This window comes from Rosa rugosa, chromosome 4 (assembly GCF_958449725.1).
Source record: "Rosa rugosa chromosome 4, drRosRugo1.1, whole genome shotgun sequence".
Taxonomy (NCBI): Eukaryota; Viridiplantae; Streptophyta; class Magnoliopsida; order Rosales; family Rosaceae; genus Rosa; species Rosa rugosa.
The window spans coordinates 37,636,020-37,655,301 of record NC_084823.1 but is presented as its reverse complement, the minus strand read 5'-3'; the positions used below and the strand labels follow the sequence as shown (position 1 = coordinate 37,655,301).

At 37.6% G+C, this 19,282-nt stretch overlaps 2 protein-coding genes across 6 annotated transcripts; both read left to right on the top strand.

The window, feature by feature from the left end:
• Nucleotides 1-10,625: 10,625 nt before the first annotated feature.
• LOC133745479 (uncharacterized) lies at nucleotides 10,626-12,868 on the top strand. The gene is made up of 2 exons (XM_062173561.1): nucleotides 10,626-11,011; nucleotides 12,639-12,868. Exons 1-2 carry the CDS (start codon nucleotides 10,686-10,688, stop codon nucleotides 12,646-12,648), a joined length of 336 nt encoding a protein of 111 aa, XP_062029545.1. The 5' UTR covers nucleotides 10,626-10,685; the 3' UTR covers nucleotides 12,649-12,868.
• A 256-nt stretch (nucleotides 12,869-13,124) lies between these two features.
• On the top strand, nucleotides 13,125-18,958 carry LOC133745478 (uncharacterized). 5 transcript variants are annotated; one of them, XR_009863639.1, is made up of 3 exons: nucleotides 13,125-14,720; nucleotides 15,575-18,064; nucleotides 18,641-18,958. XR_009863639.1 is itself a non-coding variant. In XM_062173557.1 (3 exons), exon 3 carries the CDS (start codon nucleotides 15,741-15,743, stop codon nucleotides 17,256-17,258), a length of 1,518 nt encoding a protein of 505 aa, XP_062029541.1. In that variant the 5' UTR covers nucleotides 13,125-13,527; nucleotides 14,585-14,720; nucleotides 15,575-15,740; the 3' UTR covers nucleotides 17,259-18,958. The 5 variants fall into 5 exon arrangements, 3 of the variants coding, with proteins under 3 accessions (XP_062029541.1, XP_062029543.1, XP_062029542.1); XR_009863640.1 differs by having other exon boundaries at nucleotides 15,575-18,542; XM_062173557.1 differs by having other exon boundaries at nucleotides 13,125-13,527; nucleotides 14,585-14,720; nucleotides 15,575-18,958.
• The last annotated feature ends 324 nt before the right edge of the window (nucleotides 18,959-19,282 follow it).

The window sequence follows — 19,282 nt, the reverse complement described above, 5'->3', positions numbered from 1 at the left end:
ATCACATTGGTAATTTAGATTACCCTATCTTGTTCAGTTGTACCACTTGCTCTTGTCCTTTCAATTTCAGCATAATAGCCACAAAATTTGTTCACATCCAGTTGAATTCCAGACCAGGGATGCATGAGAGAACCCTGATTACGATCACACTCCAGTTCAAAGTTCTTCTCCTCATAGAAATACTCCCAAATTCTTTTCCAATAAGCAGCACCTTTTTGATCATTTCCTATTGCTGGATCAAGGGTAGTATTGAGCTAGGCAGACACAAGAAGGTTGTCTTCTTGAATGGAGAAATTCTTGGCTCTTTTAGCTTTCTTTGTGGTTTTGGGTTCACTTTGAACAACAACTTGACTTTGAATAGGGTTCTGACTATAGCTAATAGCATCATCAGATGCAGGATAACCAAACGTTGAAAATATAGTATCATTATGCCCTGAGCTTCCATTGAGGATATTGGCATAATTTAAAATATCCTCTCCTAAATCTATTGCAACACGGGGGACTTGAGCAGAATCCATCTACATGTATAGGAATTGATAATCAACATAAGAAAACATTCAGAGAACATGTCAAAGCAAAGTAACAAAACAAATTGTAAAATGTTAAAATTTAGGTTGCATGGCATCGAAAGAGTGGTTCTTCTTTTATGGTTTGCATCTGTGATCAAATTAAACCTTTTAAATTTCATTCTAGATGCAAGAAGATAGACATCTATGAATATGACATGTTCTTCATTGGTGGGAGTGACCTCTAAATGAGAACTAACTCAATAAACAAACTATTTTGCTCACCTATCGAATTGAGAATAACATACAATTCAGGTAATCATATCAAAGAGACTCAGTTCTTGCTCAATTACAAAAGTACACCCATAATCTGATACCCACCAACGTACTCAAGTTCCAAGAAATTGCAGTGATTCTAGATATATGATTAATCAAACAAGTTTCATGCTTACCGAACAAAAAAAGAGAATAGCCTCAAATCCCTTTTTCAGGGTTTATGAATTTCACCACAAATTTCCGTCTCCCAAACCAAAAAGTTTTGAAATCGAAGAACACCAAGGAGAAAGAAAGGCACGAGAAGAGGAAGACGATTACCTAGAGGTTTGAATTTGAATGAATATGCTCGTTGGAGGAGATAGCGAGCGTCTCGAATTTCTCTCTCCTCTCCTAGATTTGGCGAGCGTAGTAGCGAAAACCATTTTGGCGAACGATATAGCGAGTCTGCCGAAGGCCTGATTTTGCTATTTTCCGCTTCTCACGCTCGCTAAAATAGCGTAGAATCAATTTTGGCGAGGCTGGTAAAGTTGCTCTAACAATGATCTAACTATAACTTAACAAGTTCAACACCCAGCACTTTCATTGAGGATGTCCATGAATTTTTCTAGACTCTTGAACTGCAAAAATCAAGAAAATAGTAGAGAATAGTAAGTGTTAATGAATATATGTCCCAAACAGAGCATTCATTCTCAAAATGCAAATTTCATAAAAGTAATACATCTCTAAGCACAATGCAAAAATCCTATCCTAAGTCATGCGAATGCAGTTATCTCTAATCAAGTACAAGACAAGCATGAATGAAACCAATCTGCAGGAACTATATTCATAATGGCTAGTGTGCATGAATGAAACCAATCCACGGAACCATACTCACATGATTCTATCTCCCCAATTAAACAACATATAACTTGCAAAGCAACACTACTAGTACTCCAACATCAAGACATCAAGTAACTGTGGTCCTCATATAGCCAAGTACCTCTCTTTGGTATATTTGAGAGCAATCAGGAATGTTTATGTCCTTCCCAACTGTAAGCAACTTTAAGACTTGCAAACTTGCACGGGAATTATATTCCCTTGAATACATTAAAATATAGTTGACCTTTGTGTAAGCTTTTACTAGAGGACATTTAATAATTAACAAATTGCCTGTGAAGAGGTTTCTTGTTCAAGACACCTAAAATGACTTTCTTGTAACATGTTTACTTACCATAGTGTTGAATATCCTCACAAAACTTCCATTTTCTATTATAAAGCTCTAAGTAGAAAAGCTCCAAGTAGAAAAGCTCCCATTATAAGGTCTAAAGACCAGAACCAGAATCACACTGAATAAATAATGAGTTCTCATAGTGAGACTCATAATGACTTCTCATAGGAACAACACAACCACACAAAGCAAATAATCAAGCATGTTGGCAGTTTGATCAAGTATTGGAGCAAACCATACACTTCCACAAAGTGAAATATGTACTGCAACTAAAATCAAAAACATAGAAAGGAATCAAAGAGGTAACATACAAGAAATAGAAGAATGCAATTGGTGGTTTCTTAGGCATCCCGGCATCTTTTTTGCACCTTTTTTTCTTCTACTTGGTTTTCGATCTTTTTACTGAAACAACCCACTTTTCCTCCTCCTCAGCTATGATTAAGCTTGATAACCTCTTTGTCGCCTCACTTCATCTGACCCTCAACACCATTCTCCTAAAAAATTTCAGAGTTTTTATCAGAACGCTTTAAACACTATCAAGAGCAAAATAGACTCTAAAAAACCCAACTTCTTATTCAACAATGTCTGAGACCCTCAACATACAGAAAAACCTTGTGAAACTAAAAATACAAAACTATCAATCTCCAAATTTAAGATATTTGTCAGTCATTTGCTCTGGATCCTTCTCACTTTCACAAGGAACTTCAATAGTATGTCCTCCTTGTCATTCTGTGAAACATTAATAAATACTCAAGATTTTCATTAAGTACTACTAATGCAAGCTTTGATAGGAGTGGAAATGTAATTAGGTAAGGTACTAAAGGATTTAAATATGACTTAAAATATAGCAGATCCAGCAAAACTAAACCCAATACATATGGCCAAACATTTACAACATATATATTTCATTCAAATATCACACAATTATTGTTAAGTTGATTCAAAATGCAAGTTCATAAGACAATTACAAGACAATATTTATTATTCACACAGAAAGAAATGAGGAAACAAATGTTGATTTGTTTGATTAAATCAATATTTGCAGAAGTTCAGATTCGCAGTTACTCAAACATATATACAAACACTTTCACAATGATCAACCACATCCAAGTAAATATTGAGGAAAGTTTTGTGTAGTAGTGGGGGTAGTACATTTTAGGAACATAGTTGCTCTAAATTCATTATAACTCTACGTCAGCCCCAAGTTGTATAGGCGCAACTCTAATTTTTTTAAAGATTTGTTTATTTGTCCTCAAATTTGTGATCACGCACCAATAAGAACATCAAACAGGTACTATCGATTACCATGGCAGTTGGGCATTGATTCCCTTCACTCTTCCTAGCAGGATGAAAAAATTGAGGCCGGATAGATGGTATCATTGGCAATGGCAGAGCATGATATCTTGTTAGTTAAGTCAAAATTTGTAATCTTCATAGATAAATATTGTATTTTAAGGATTTGCAACGATTTGATTAGAAAATACAATGTACACGATACAGTAAGTTATAGATCGAGTAGACAATAGTCTAGCCTTCAATAGATATTAAGGCTTATATTTATAGATTGATCATCAGGAAAATTCTACAATGTGTTAACGTATGACATGCATACAATTGCCTTAAAAGTGGTAAAATGAGTCCTCAAAATAGTAATATTAGTCCTCAAAGTGGTAACATGAGTCCTTAAAGTGGTAAATTTTCTTAGTTACCACATGAGTCCTCAAAATAGTAATATTAGTCCTCAAAGTGGTAACATGAGTCCTTAAAGTGGTAAATTTTCTTAGTTTACCATATGAGTCCTCAAAATAGTAATATTAGTCCTCAAAATAGTAACATGAGTTCTTAAAGTGGTAAAAATAGTTGATGTATGAGAAATGTTAACATACCATAGCTTTACCCTGATCATAATTATGGGGGAAACAATTATTTTCTACAATTTGAACACAGATTTGACACAATAGAGAATAATTGCTTATCGAGCAAGACTCTTCACATTCTAATTATATGAAGAAGAGAAAATGAAAGAGAGAATTAAAGAGGTGAAGAGTGAATTGGTAAAGCTGCGCTAAGCATTCAAAGTTTAAAAATTCGCAATTGTCTTATCTGGCTTGTGAGTGGCATGGGTAGTCATTTGCCATCTTAATATCACCAAATATCTATTTAAACCACACGTAGGTGCTCGATAAATAAATCATTGGTTTAATTTGTAAACAATCAAAAACTGAGTTTCCCAACTTAAACCAAAATTTACTGCTAATATCAAATTAGATTAGCTGCATTAAGCGCATAAAAGTGTACGTACGATTGCATGGAGTAGTTCTTAATTCCATAACAACTACTGGGTGGGCCAGGTAATACCATATCAATCAAAGTTTATTTCTTTGCTTGACACTTGTCGTTTTGTCTTGTGTCATACAACTACAGCAAAAAGTCAACATTTTTCTATACAGTGCAGGATTGCAACACGAGAGTTTCTATTGGGACCTCCAAATCTGCTCACTTTTTTTTTTTTTTTTTTACTTTTTTCTTTTTAAAAGAGGATCAAAGGATTTCACTCCTACCCCCATGGTCACTCTATTATGAATTATTAAATGACATATATAACCTACTATAAAATGACTATTAAGGACAATAATTATACCAAAAAATATTATATTTATTTTATGTAGACTTTCCAATTCAATAATATTAGATTGTATTTCTTATTATTTTCCTTATCTATTTTCATTTTCCAATTTCACTACATACTCATTAAAACATTCATATATATTTAATAAGAATTAAAAATATGATTAAGATCATGTGACATAAAAATGTATGATATATGTTGAACGCATATTGGTGAGGGAAAACAAAATAAATCCTCTTATGATTTAGGACCTAAATCATAGTCAATCTATTATATTTGTAAAAAAAAAAAAAAAAACTAAAAATATTTAAATAATTAATCATGTGGTACAAAAAATATAGAAAAAAAAATAAACATTAAAAAACAAATGATTTCTTAATTTTTTTTTTTGCACAGATAAAATAGAAATAAATATTTAAAAAAAAAACAGAATAGTTCATGGCATTTTCTTATTGATTAGACATTAATTTTTTAAACTCAAGTTTGATTAAGAAATGTATATTTAGTTAAGATTTATAGAGTGATTAAATCATTGAAATGACTAAATTTTTTATTTTAAAGATAATAATTTGTTTGCAAATTATATGAGTGAGGTTATTTGAGGAAGTTTAGTGAGGTTATTTGAGGAAGTTTAGTGAGGTTTAGTGAGTAAATTTAGTCTTTGAAAATTTGATAAGATGTGTAGAAAGCATAGAGGTCAAGTGAGTAAATTTGGAGGTTCTAATAGAAAAACTCTTGCAACACTTGTTCTCACCATATATAGTGGGTTAGAAGAGACTTTTATTTTTCTTTTGAGAATATAGAAGAGACTTAGTTAGGCTGATTGCTAGTAGGTTATTATAGCATTCTTTGTGCTAATAGGGCTGGTTGAAATTAGAGAAATATCAAATCCAAATCCAACTGTGTATCTCTTCCCTCATTTTCTTGAAGGTTTAGAGAGATAATGAATTCTTCATTATACATTTTTTGAACCAATAATCATTCATTTATCTCAAGCCAGAATGGCACGGATACATACCTTCCCTTGCCAACTCTAGGGCAAGTTTAGGACGTGTTATGCTAGAACCACCCATTAGACAACCAATGCTCACTTATTCAGTGAGCCTATGAACTATGAATACATAGTAAATAGGCACATAAAAAACAAAAGTGCATAGTCCCTAAAAAGGGTATAACTTAGAAAGAAAAATCTATCTAATTTGGAGCCCAAAACAGACCCAATAGTAAGGACATAGGGTAACAACCCTAGCCCAAAATATTAAGCCTAAGAGCCTCAAAAGGAAGGGTGCCAACTCAGAGCCCATCAAGGTGGCTTGGTCCAGGCCCAACATCTCCCTGACGACATGTCGTACGCAGCCAAAACACCCACAGCGCCTCCGCAAGATCAGTGCTGCCCCGACGCGAGCCACTGCGCCTCACGCAGATTGTAACCCCAACCGCCGCGCCCCACACCGCAGCGACCGCAGGCTGTTTCGACCCCAACCGCCGCGCCCCACGCCACCACAGCTCAGACCGTGAAGACCCGATCCAGAAAACACGCCGGTCCAGTGCGCAAACAACTGCACCACCGCCAATTCATAATCCAAACAACTGCCGGTCTTGATCCGCTCACAACCCCACCGCCAGCCATGATCGGAGACGTTGCCAGAACACAAACCCACACCGTCTGGAAATTCCCCGAGCATACAACACCCACCCAAGAAGCATCCTCGGCTAGATTTAGATCGAAACACCCGTCCGGCAGCAAACCTTAGACGTCGGCGAGGCCCGGAGGCCAACCCAAACGTCAGGCGCCGCCGGACGAGCACGATTTTGCAATCGGACAAAGACCGGTTTTAGGGTGGTTAGGGTTTCTCGAGAGAGAGAGAATTTGGTTTTTTGCAATTCTTCATTATACATTGAAATAAGTTAATCATCATTTAGTATGTGTAATGGTTATCTAAGGGATTATTAGCCACGGTTATCCAAGAGATATCTCTTTGGATTAAGGATTTAAATTTTTTATTTTGGAAATTATTAAAATTTAACTTTACTGATATTTGAATGATATCTAAAATAGAGTAATGTTCAAACGGTCACAAGATTTTAAGACTTTTTCAAAGAATAAAAAAAAAAAACCCTAGCCGCCTGCTGGGGTGAGAGAAGAGCACGACTTCTGCCTAGGCTTTTGCGAGCTTCTTCTCGTCCGGTGGCGCTCCAGTGTCAGCGCTGGCTCTGCCTCGCCGACGTTGTGACGCTACCGGACGGGTATTGATGGTTATGGTCCTTTTGGTTTTGAGGCTGGCTATATTCGGGCTCGCTAGTGCCGGTCGGTGAGGTCTGGTTCGTCGCTCTCTGCGCTGAGCGACCGTGGGCACCGAATCAAGGACGAAGCGGGCGGCGTGGGCTGGTGATCCAGGCAGCGGTGATAGCGTCTTCAGAGGGGTTTCCGGTGGCGGCTTGAAGGTTGGGATCTATCATTTGGACCCACGTCTGGTTGTATTGGTGTCTTCTCTGTGGTGGTGGCATCGCGGTGGTGGTGATCTTCCTTGATGCGGGCGGCAGTTTCTCGATCACGGTGAGTCGTGGTGGTGGGATCGTCGTTGTGTGCGTGTGGCAGGTGCACAGGGAAGTGGAGGCTGGGCTGGGCTGAGCCAGGCTGGTTTGGGCCTTGGATATTGCTTTCTTTTGGGCCAGTTGGACTGTTGCATGAGTTTTCTTGTTTTTTTGTTTTTGTTTCAATAATTCCCTTATTGGGTGCTATAGGCCTTGGCCTTGTATACCTTGTTTCTCTAGGACGTTACAATGTGCCCAACGATCAGTACTGATGTACACCATCAGGGTCTTAGGTGGATGTACTGGTTTTTTTGGTGTTGTAGCTTCTTAGTGTTCAAGGCGCAGTAGTCTCGGCTAGTAGTCATTTTTTATGTGCATTCAGTGCACTACTTGAGCAATGATTGTAATATGAGGGGTGTTTGTACCCTTCATGCTTGACCGAGTGAGGTCGTATGATTTTATATCAATGGATCAGTCTTCCGTTCCCCTCAAAAAAAAAAAAAAAAAAAAAAACGGTCACAAGATTTTGTGGTCACTCAGCTTTAGATTTAATATCAAGGGTTGAGATTAAAATAATGAATTTTAAGTGTTTTAATTTGAACCCTTAAAATTAAATCTAAATGTGGATGATAACAAACTTTTTTTGTCACCTGGGTCCTGTGTGATCATCACTAATCTATAATATATTCAAAACTAAAGTTTTGCAGACCATTATACACAAATATTTAGCGAAATTTCAATCAACATTAGAAAGTTTTATAAAAAAATTCTATAAATTTGAAGTATTAAAACCATAGCAAAAATACCACCGCATTTTTATTTTTCATTATTTATGAAAATATCATTACATCCAAACAACTATTGTTATTAATTGAAAAGGTATTAGCAACAAACAAAAAATAAAACTACTGCCAATAAACCGAAAAGTTAGTGCTAATGAACCGGTAATCTACTCTCATTCTTCAGAAAATGTATCTATCAATTAGTTGATAATGATGATAGTGACTTTTCTAACGAATGACAATAACATTTGTTGACAATAGCTTTTCGGTTTGTCGATTATTCGACAATAGCTTTTTTGAACGCCTAAAGTAGTTTTTTTGTTCATTGGCAGTGGCTTTTCAATTAATGATAGTAGCTGTTTTGACGTTATGACATTTTCTTAAATAATGAAAAGAAAAGTGTGCTAGTATTTTTGTAAATATTGATATTTCTTATATTTTGGTAATTGGTAACTTTATGAGGAAAGAAAGTTGATTGGTTATTTTCTTTTTTGTTCGTTTTAGGGTTTTCTTTGTTTTTTTTTTCTTTTTTTTGAGTAAAAAGGTCATCCATTCATTATAATTTAGCAAGCAGTACAAAAACGACGTACCCCTAAGGGTCGTCATAAAACGTCGTTTACAGAGTACTCTAAAATCCTATTCTAAAGATAGAATAAGAAACCAAATACCCCAAGTACACCCACCTTTTAAAGTTACGCACTTTTATTCTAAACAAGAACTAAGAACTCCGAAGGGTTAAAAGAACAACAGAGTTAATAGTTCCTGCAACCTGAAGAAGAAATTAAAGAGTACTAGGAGAAGAGGATGAAAATTCACCCTCAACTCCATCATCTGAAAAAACAAAGCAACATGTAGTTAGGGCCCAAGACACCCTAATCCAGCAGCCCCAAAGCATAGGGCCAGCCCACACCCAAAGAAACCTGAGCCAAAAAAGCCCAAAGCCAGGAGACCAAACGCTAGGGTTAGAGCTCCGATCAAACACGGCCCAGTGGGTGACACCTGCACAACCACCACCTCCGTCCCGCGCCGCCGCCGTAAAGCACTGGTACCATTCCACCAACAAGCCACCACGACCAAGCCGGCACAGACCACTCCCAGACGGAGTCAGAGCGCCGTCCTTCACCAACACCAAATTGCCGCCATCAACTTCAGCAGCAACAGCTGCGACTGGCCCTCGATGATGCTCTGGGCTTAAGCAGGTTGTTAGGCTGCCATTGACGCGAATACCAGAGGGTAGAAAACCCCTCCACCTCCACGGATCAATTGCGTTATCCCCATAACCTCCATCACCCGACCCATCAGGAATCAAAGAAAGAGCCAATCCCGGGTCAAACAGTCCTCCATCAAAACCGCTAACAGCGAGTCCAAGGAGAAGGAAAAGCAAAGAGAAACGACTTGCAGCGCACCCTAAAGCAAAACATGACACGCCGGAGAAGGGGGAGTTTGTGGCAATAGCCATAGATTTGGAATTTTGTCGAAGGCGAGAGGGCCAACGAGGAAACCCTAGCAGAGCGGCTAGGTCATACATTAGCTTAGAATACTTTTTTTGTTTTTTTTTTTGTTTTTTTTTTCTTTAGCTCTAGTAATAAGTCTATTCTTTCAAGTTACAGTTTGGGAGTCTTGTTTTTGGTGCTGTGTCATTTCTTTGGTGATCTTCATGAGGACTATGTGCTCAATTGTCAGTTCTTTTTAATTATCAACGTGATGATGGTTGTCCTTGCACGTAGTCTGAAAACATAACCAAAACGAAAATCACAAAACAAACACAAGAGAGGAATTCATAATGAATTGAAATCAGTTTCAAACATGATCAATCACAAAATCAAAATAGAGAAACTCACTAGTGTCACTAATATTGATAAACAAAATGAAAAGAGGAAGTTACTTACATTGATGAATTCACCTTAGAGATTTGACGAAGAACAACGATGAATTCACCTAAGCGATTTGATGAATAACAACGATGAAAGAAGATCCTCGAGTAGGGCAAAACAAATTAGGGCAAAATAGAAAATAGGAGAAGAATTGGAGCAGAAAGGATGCGGTAAATAACTTCGATTGCGAGCTAGGACAAAATTGAAAAGTGGTAGAAGAATTGGAGCAGAAATAATGAGGTTCACAACTTCGAAATTAGAGTGGGACGATTGATCTATTGTGAATCTCAAATTTCATACGCTTTACTTAGTTGATAAGGTGGAAGGACAGAATGGTTAGGAAGAGGAAAAATTTAAGAAAAAACCCCAATATGACACGAACTCGAAAGCCCCTCAAACTTGCTAGTCATAATCTGGTGGGACTTAAGAGTTGAGACTCGAATGCTACACACGAGAGTTTCATGCTAAGCCGACCAACGTTACTTTGCAAGTGGTTATTATTATCTAATTAGTAATTACCAATTTTCAAGGGGGAGATGATCACTCTCTCGGTAATTAATTGGGTGAGATGTTAATTTAAGGGAACCGAAGCCTCGACACTTGTACTGTCACAGCAGAACGCCCACACACTAATATTTTGAGTTTCATGCTAAGCCGACCAACGTTACTTTGCAAGTGGTTATTATTATCTAATTAGTAATTACCAATTTTCAAGGGGTTAGATAATTACCGATTAAACCCACGCACCTGTAAAAAAAAAACACCTCACTCTCTCGGTAATTAATTGGGTGAGATGTTAATTTAAGGGGACCGAAGCCTCGACGCTTCTACTGTCACAGCAGTTCGCCCACACACTAATATTTTGAATCCCTAAAAATGAACACGGCGGCGAGGAATGCCTGGACTTTGTTCCGACGGCCGAGTCAGGGGCTCGCCGAGTCACTGAGTCCGGCGACTCACCACCGCCACGAGCAAGTGAGAGGGATTCGCGTGAAGGTTCTGAACGGAAACTTGGAGTGGGCGCTGACGTTTATGCAGAGGAAGATGCAGTCGAGTGGGATCGAGAGGATGATCAAGCGCGAGCAGACCCACCACATCAAGAACTCCGAGAAGCGCGTGTTGGCACGCAAGAACCTCGAGCGTAAGCTCAAATCCCAAGACCTCGCCCGCAAGCTCCAGTCCATCCTCATCAAGAAAGTCAGGTATACCATTTACTGTTTTGCTTTGTCCCATTTGGATGGATTGGGAATTGGGTTGATTCCCAATTTGGGGATTTTGATTTCAAAATGTTTGGTTTATAATTGTGTTGTTTAGCTTCTTTAGATTGTTGCTTGTTTGGGGTTTAGGGTTTAGAATTGTGTTTGTGGAATTGGGACAGGCAATTCAAAGTAGACAACTTTGAAATTTTGAATTTCAAGTATGACCTATTTATAGGTAGCTCGGCCCTTTCTGGAGTTTACATTTGATTTGGGGTTGGGAGACTATGGATCAATCAGAGATGTGTGATTGTGTATGCGTCGTGCTTGAAGGGTTTAGGTGGGTGAATAAGGAGAAACGAGTTTGGAATTGGAAATGGCCGGAATGTGTTTATTTGTGAATCTAAGTTGTTAGAAAAAGAAATTTAGAGGCATTTGAAAAGCTGAACTTTGAAGTGGGGAACTTTGAAATCTTGATTGTAGTTCTGGTTATGCTAACCATCACTGAAAGTAGAGAAGTTTGAAATTGTACCATTCAATTTAGGCAGTGTTTGCCTGAGCACTTCTTTGATGTGCCAGTTGTTGAGTATACTCGATGGGAATGGGAAAAGAAGAAACAAAGCTTAAGTCCTTTAAACTCCCTATTGTTGGTTATGAGTGAAAGTAAACATGTATCTTGTAAAGAAACCGAATAAAGAAACAGGAGGATAATTAGTTCTTCATTTCCTCTGATACTTTGTCAAGAGACTTGACTCATAGAGTCAGAGACTCATGGGAACAATAATTAACCAATTGGCTAGGTTTGGGCAGGGCCCGTTTGGTTTTGGTAAAGGGACGAAAGCCAAAGTGTTGTGGGCTGTGGTGTCTTAGCCGTGTTTTGGGTGCTGTGGATGGAAAGAAATAGAAGTATTTTTGAGTCTATTAAGGGGAGAGATTGAGGAGCTTTGGGAGTGAGTGATATTTTTGTTGAGTGTTTGGGCTTTAGTTTCTATGGCCTTTAAAGATTATAGCTTCTCTTGTAATTTGGGGGACTGAAGAGCAGCAGTATTTTAGGAATTTCTGTCGATTTTGGGGGTTCTTGTGGGGTAACTGGTTTTTTGCTGCTTCTCTTTTGAGCTTCTGTTGTGTGGACTTCTTGTTTACTGTTTGAATTTGTACTTGTTTTGTTCTTAACAAAATCTGTTTCATTTCCAGGAAAAAAAATAAAATAATAATAATAATAAATAAATTTAAAAAAAAAAAAAAAAAAAACTAAAACTTTGTAGTCTTATCTTTTTCTTTCGCTTGTTTCTCTAGTTTTCATTGAAATCCCAGCCAATCCTTTTGTCCTGAGTTACAAATGTTATACATAATTGGAGAGCAGGTTATAGCTTTTCAGTGGAATCTTTAAATTTTGGACGGTAGACAAGGATCAAAGGTTCAAATGGAACAAGTAACATCTTGTTGCAAGATTATATTTGGAGTTGGGACTACTCAGTCTCCATTTATGGGTTTTGTCTAATAGTTCTATTACTGCTGCACCGTATTTCCCCCTAGTATTTTTAAATAACCTTTCTGTGGAACTCTTATGGCTAGATTCCTCCTCGTATTTGCTTCTAATATAAATCCTTATATACCTGTTCTCTTGTTGCAGAGGCCTATGAGATCATTCAAACACATTCTTGATAGCACATGTGTGCTTTCTCTTCTGGAATTTCATGGCCAATGCAGCACCCGCTTTTCATCTGGTTGCTTGGCAGCTTCTACTGCCACTCTAGTTTTTGTAGACGAGTATGTTTGACTCGGGATTTCAAAAGTTCATGTTTCAGTTGTAATCCTGCATCAGTTTTGCAATTAAGTGGTGTCTGAAGGGATCTTAAGACATGGCATGTGTCATTATTTTAAAGTTGACCTCATAAAAGAAGATGGAATGGTCGGGAAAGTGACCCTGAAGCTTTATTCTATAAAGAAATTGATTTAACTGGCGCATATTGGATATCTAACCAGATTGACAAGAGCTTGAGAATGCTACAGCTGCCCAATTACATTTCTTTAGTTGAAGTGAGATTTTGAATTGAGAATGCTAATTCAAACTTAACTAGTTTTGCTATTATGAGAAACATCAGTAAGCCAATAAACCACCAAAGGCTTTAAGTTATATCACGTTGACCGAGTATGTTTGTTCCATCTGTAACCAATCCAAGTAGATAGCGAAAAAACTGGTAGAAAATATGCAGAACAAGAAGCTGCACTCAGACACCAAGATCCAAGTTGATAGCTTCTTAATTAAACCCCTCAGGGATGATGATGACCTCTCGTGTTGGTACAATATGTTATTCCATCACTCTTGGAATCCTATCAGCACTATGCATTGTTGCAGCAGGATTAGGTATGATTGTAGTTTATCGAATGAGGGTTTACACACCGCTATGGGAATCCGAACAATTGAGATGCAAAGACAAGAGCAAGTGGATATTTTCTCAGCAAAATAATTTTTGAAAAACTTTTCATCCTTGTGATCTGGAGCAGTACTCTTAGCTCAGGTTAGTACACTTCTGCCTCGCCAACTACCACAAAATTTTATACCAGCCCCCAGCACATCTAAATTACTATTTGTCAGTTCATTATATATCAGAACATTCATTACAATATGCCAGTACAGACATTACATTACAATTGAATGAGAAATGAATAATGTTTCAAAGCAGTTCTTTCCTTTCTGGTTTCTTGCTATGTAAGCAACACGGTTACATGATTTGAATAAATCTGATGTCTAAAGAATATTCTTTTGCATATTGTATTGTTGTACTGGTGTACTGAGAATTTTTATCCTCACACTCAACCCGTCAATGCTAATTTTGGCTTAGGTCTAACTACAGTAGTTAACTGTCACACTGTCAAAACTAGAAACACATTGAATCAGTATCTGTGAATGACTCATTTAGGTGATTAGGACTACATTTGGGCATTTTTGGTATAATTATGATGGTGCATGAATTGGATTTTATCTGTCAAACCAACAACTCAAATTCCTCAGTAAAAAATGGTAAGGATCTAAATACCTGGATATGAATATGATTATGATTGGAAGGGTATCCCCCAGAATTTAATACTGCTGTTACAGCCAAAAATGAAAGACATCAGAGTGAATTTAATATATCCTCAATATTTTCAAATTAGTTGTGTTTACGTAAACCACACGTTATTTACAACGATAAACTTATATTTAAAAAGACGAAGGCGCGTGCACTCGAACTAAGAACTTCATGCATGGTTACGACTTCTCCGAACTTAGAGTAATACCACTAAACTAATAATTAGTAATGTGGTGGTTCTCTCAAAATAATAATGCATAAGAAATAATGAGATAAAACCATATGACAAAATATTTAAAATAAATAAATCCTCTAATTTAGGGAAAATTTGGCAAATGTAGGAGAACCACAAATCCTCTAAACCAGAGGAAGAGATTAACCATGGTTAGATTTTAACCATGGGGCAAAAAAATCAGTATTTAAATGCATCGAAACCAATATTACCTTTGCATTATATGAGTGCTTTGATATATAAGTTATATAATATCATACAAATTCTTTTCAGGGGTTGAAAGAATTTCACCAAAAAGTAAAAACCCCTGAAATAGGGATTTTGTCTAAAATTTTGATCAGGGTGGCGATAGAGGGAAACTACAAGAATTTGGTTGGGAATTCATCTGCGATTTATATATTTGAAAGGGGTAAATTTCATTGATACCCTCTTTTTATTTTGTCAGTTTCACTCAACATGGTTTTCACTCTGCCTTGATTCCACTGTCATTGCTTTTCTATTTGATTGTCACTAATGCTATTAGACTTCTAGGGTTTTAGCCAAAGCTACTTAATTGGGCATGTTTTATGTGGAATTTCAAGTATTATTGGAAGCTAATTCAAATGGTTTTGTATGCCTATTAGATTGTGGGTTTGATTAGGTTGTTAAATGTTAGTGAATTTGAGAACTGGGTTATCTGTTTTTATGTTCTTGGTTCTCCAAATTTGGATTATGATTTACTGTTTTGGATTGGTTATTTTTTTTTAAGTGTATGATAACTGAGATTGTACTTTACATGGTTTCTGAGAACTGTTATAAAAGTGAACTTGGAATTCAACAACAGCCATTCACCCTGCAGTCATTAGTTTTACCAGCATTTCTCAGGAACAAGATAGGTCTTTTTAAAATTTTTGTTTTGTAATCTTAAGATTGAGTATGACTGTGATGACTGGCATTGCAATCTTATTACCATCAATGTGCTTTTGTCAATTTATACTGTGCTTCCTTGGGAATTTCAGCTCTTTAACTTGTTAAGTTCCATGGATTGTTGGTTTCCCGCGTAATTTTGTTTGATGATTGAATTGAAAAATCTAGGTAAGGAGTTGTTAAAGATTCTGTAACCGATATATGAGAGGAAGCATTCATTAGTACCTTTTTCTATGTTTGAAGTTGTTGCCTTTGATTAACTATGGCCGTGCTGGTTGGTATAATCTTCACATCTTTTATTTAATATCGGAATTAAATTAGTTTCCTTATCACGGTTTTTCTGTTTTCTGGATGCAGCTTCCACAATCAGAAGTAACTTATTAATGATCAACGCGACAATTTCGGGTGTTTGATAGAATTAATATTTGGTTTGATTGTGGTTCGTATAGGAGTGACCTACACATCAAAATAAGCAAACTAGGAGATATACGTACTGATCCAGAGAGTCACCAACATTGTGAATATGGAATGCAACAAAGAAGAGGCCCTTAAGGCCAAACAGATAGCAGAGTTGAAGGTTGCAGGGTTTGACTTTGCTGGGGCTAAACGATTTGCTTTAAAAGCTCAAAACTTGTATCCTGAGCTTGATGGTCTTCCTCAGTTTCTGGCAACTCTCGATGTCTACACCTCTGCTGAGAAGGGAGCAAATGGGGAAGTTAATTGGTACAAGGTCCTTGGTGTGGACCCTTTGGCTGATGAAGATACAATCCAAAAGCAATTCAGGAAACTGGCTTTACGTCTTCACCCAGATAAAAATAAATCCGCAGGTGCTGAAGGGGCGTTCAAGATTATATCCGATGCCAGGAGAATTCTTTATGATCGGAAGCAGATTTTAAGCTCTATGCATGATGGAGATGGGAAATCATCGATGCCTACTACTAAGTATGGTTTCCAGATGAGTGCTACTCCTACCATGCCTTGCGGTACTACCATGCCAGATGGGAAATCATCGATGCCTACTACACAGAATGGTTTCCAGTTCTTCAAGACTTATCACTCAAACACAAGGGATCAGAGGAGGTCTACTCCTACCATGCCAGATGGGAAATCATCGATGCCTACTACTCAGAATAGTTTCCAGTTCAACAATTATCATTCAAGCACAAGGGATGAGAGGAGTGCTACTCCTACCAAGCCTTTGTCAACTTCTCGTCCACAGAAAGGTCGGAAAACTACATTTTGGACCATTTGCAGTTGTTGCAAGATGTATTTTGAGTATCTTAGAACGTTTCTCACCCACGAGCTTCAATGTCACAACTGCCATAATCACTTTATAGCTTATAAGATACCAGCCCCCAAAAATGCATCCAAGTCAAGGCCTTTTGACCCTCAGCAACAAATATTTAGTCAGCCTACCATTCCCAATAACTCTTGTGATCCAGGAAGGACACCTGCTGCCGCCGCAGATGTGAGATCATCAGGAATTTCTGGTGTCAACAAACCAATGTTTGCTCCAGGATGGACGCATGCTCCGGCTACAGATGTGAGATCATCAGGAATTTCTGGTGTTGACAAACCAATGTTTGCTCCAGGATGGACACATGCTGCGGCTACAGATGTGAGATCATCAGGAATTTCTGGTGTCGACAAACCAATGCTTGCTCCTGGATGGACACATGCTGCCGCTAGAGATGTGAGATCATCAGGAGTTTCTGGTCTATGCTTCAACTCAGCAACTGTTGAAAGTATGCAAGCAACAGCCTTCAGTTCTAGTCAAGCTGCAGGTAGTGCTCATCCAGCATTCGGGCAATTGAATAGAGGGCATGAAGAGTCATTTCCATATAAGGAGGCCCACCAGTGGAAATTTCATGCTTTTAAGAAACCAGATCCTTTCTTATCTACTGTGTCTCCTAATGCTGGTTTCAGCGCTGTGCCCAGTGGAGTTGAGCCTATTTGGAAAAGGCATCGGTGGCCAGAGATGCAAACTAAAGTGGGAATGGGAAATGGAGGAGTTGATTTGCCCAATATCTCACGGGGATAGATATATATACCTATGTAATATATAGGTAGCTCGGCCCATCTGGAGTTTACTTTTGATTTGGGTTGGGAGACTGAATCAATCAGAGATATCTGATAGTGTGTGCGTCGTGTTTGAAGGATTTTGGTGGGTGAATACGGAGGAACAAGCTTGGAATGGAAATGGCCCGAATGTGTTTATTCTGTGAATCTAAGTTGTTAGGAAAAGAAATTTAGAGGCCTTTGAAAAGCTACACTTCAAAGTAGGGAACTTTGAAATCTTAACTATTGTCCCAGTTATGCTTAATCATCATTGAAAGAAGAGAACTTTGAAATCTTACCCTTCAAAGTAGGCAGTGTTTGCCTGAGCACTTCTTTGATGTACCAGTTGTTTAGTTTACTCATTGAGCACTTCTTTGATATACCAGTAGTTTAGTTTACTCATTGAGAATGGGAAAGGAAGAAGCAAAGTTTAAATCCTTTAACTTCCTGTCGTTGGTTATGAGTGAAAGTAAACAAGTATCCTATGAAGAAACAGAAGGAATAATAGTTCTTCATTTCCTCATGATACTTTGTCAAGAGACTTAGAGTCAGAGACTTATGGGAACAATAAGTAACCAAGTGACTAGGTTTGGGCAGTCTGCAGTGCAGATTTCTGCTTTGTTTTCTCAAAACTGTTCTGGTTTTGGTAAAAGGGATGAAAGCCGAAGTGTTGTGGGGCTGTGGTGTCTTGGCCATGTTTTGGATGCTGTGGATGGAAAGAAACAGAAGAATTTTTGAAGTCTATTAAGAGGCAGAGATTGAGGAGCTTTGGGAGCAAGCGAGATTTTGGTTAGTCTTTGGGTTTCAGTTTCTAAGGCCTTCAAAGATTACAGCTTCTCTTTCATTTTAAGGGACTGGAGAGCAGCAGTATTTTAGGAATTTCTATGTCTCTTTGACTGGTTTTTGCTGCTTCTCTTTTGAGCTTCTGTTTTGTGGACTTCTTTTATACTGTTTGTTTTTATATTTGTTTTGTTCTTAACAAAATCTGTTTCATTTCCAAAAAAAAAAAAAAAAAAGCCTAGAATTTTCTCTTGTTCCTCTGGTTTTCATTGAAATCCAAGCCAATCCCTTTGTCCTGAGTTACAAATGTTATACATAATTGGAGAGCAGGTTCTAGCTTTTCTCTGTTAGATTTTGGACTGTAGACAAGGATCAAAGGTCAAACGGAACAAGTACCATGTCGTTACAAGGTTATATATGGAGTTGGGAGTACGCAGACTCCATTATGGGTTTTGTATAATATACTGCTGCACCATATTTTCCCGTAGTATGTTTAAAAATAACCTTTTTATGGAAATGTTATCTCTTGTGGGAGGATTCCTCCTCGTATTTGTTTCTCATTATATACCTGTTCTCTTGTTGCAGAGGCCTGTGAGATCATTCAAGCACATTCTGGATGGCACATGTATACTTTCTCTTCTGGAATTTCATGGCCAATGCAGCACCAGCTTTTCATCTGGTTGCTTGGCAGCTTCTACTGCCACTCTAGTCTTTGTATCGACTCAGGATTATAAAAGTTCATCTTGCAGTTGTATTCCTGCATCAGTTTTGCAATTAAGTGGTGTATGAAGGGATCTTAAGACATGGCATGTGTCATAATTTAAGGTTTACCACATAAAAGAAGATGGAATGGTCGGGGAAGGGACTCTGAAAGTAGCTTTATTCTATAAAGAATTTAATTAACTGGTGCATATTGATCTTTATCTTCTTTCTCGTCTTGTTTTATTTAATTCGGAGATGGAAATCAAGTGAATTTTTATTTAACAAAAAAACCAGTTATCCATGAATGAAGTAAGAGATGTATAATCAAAAGCTTCATAGTCTACTCATCCCTGGTCAACTAAAGAGTCTGGCTAGTTTGATAAAAAAAAAAAAAAAAGGGCTCTGGCTATTTTGTTAATAGACCAAAGATTTGATGCCATTCTCAAACTGCTGCTCTAAAATGGCGACTGCTGTAACATTACTTGGACTAAATGGTAGAATGCTCTGATCTGAACAAGAATGATG

What these genes read in the sequence shown, in the direction of transcription:
- LOC133745478 (XM_062173559.1), top strand. Translation starts at nt 15,741, where the DNA reads ATGGAATGCAACAAAGAAGAGGCCCTTAAGGCCAAACAGATAGCAGAG.
- LOC133745479 (XM_062173561.1), top strand. Translation starts at nt 10,686, where the DNA reads ATGAACACGGCGGCGAGGAATGCCTGGACTTTGTTCCGACGGCCGAGT.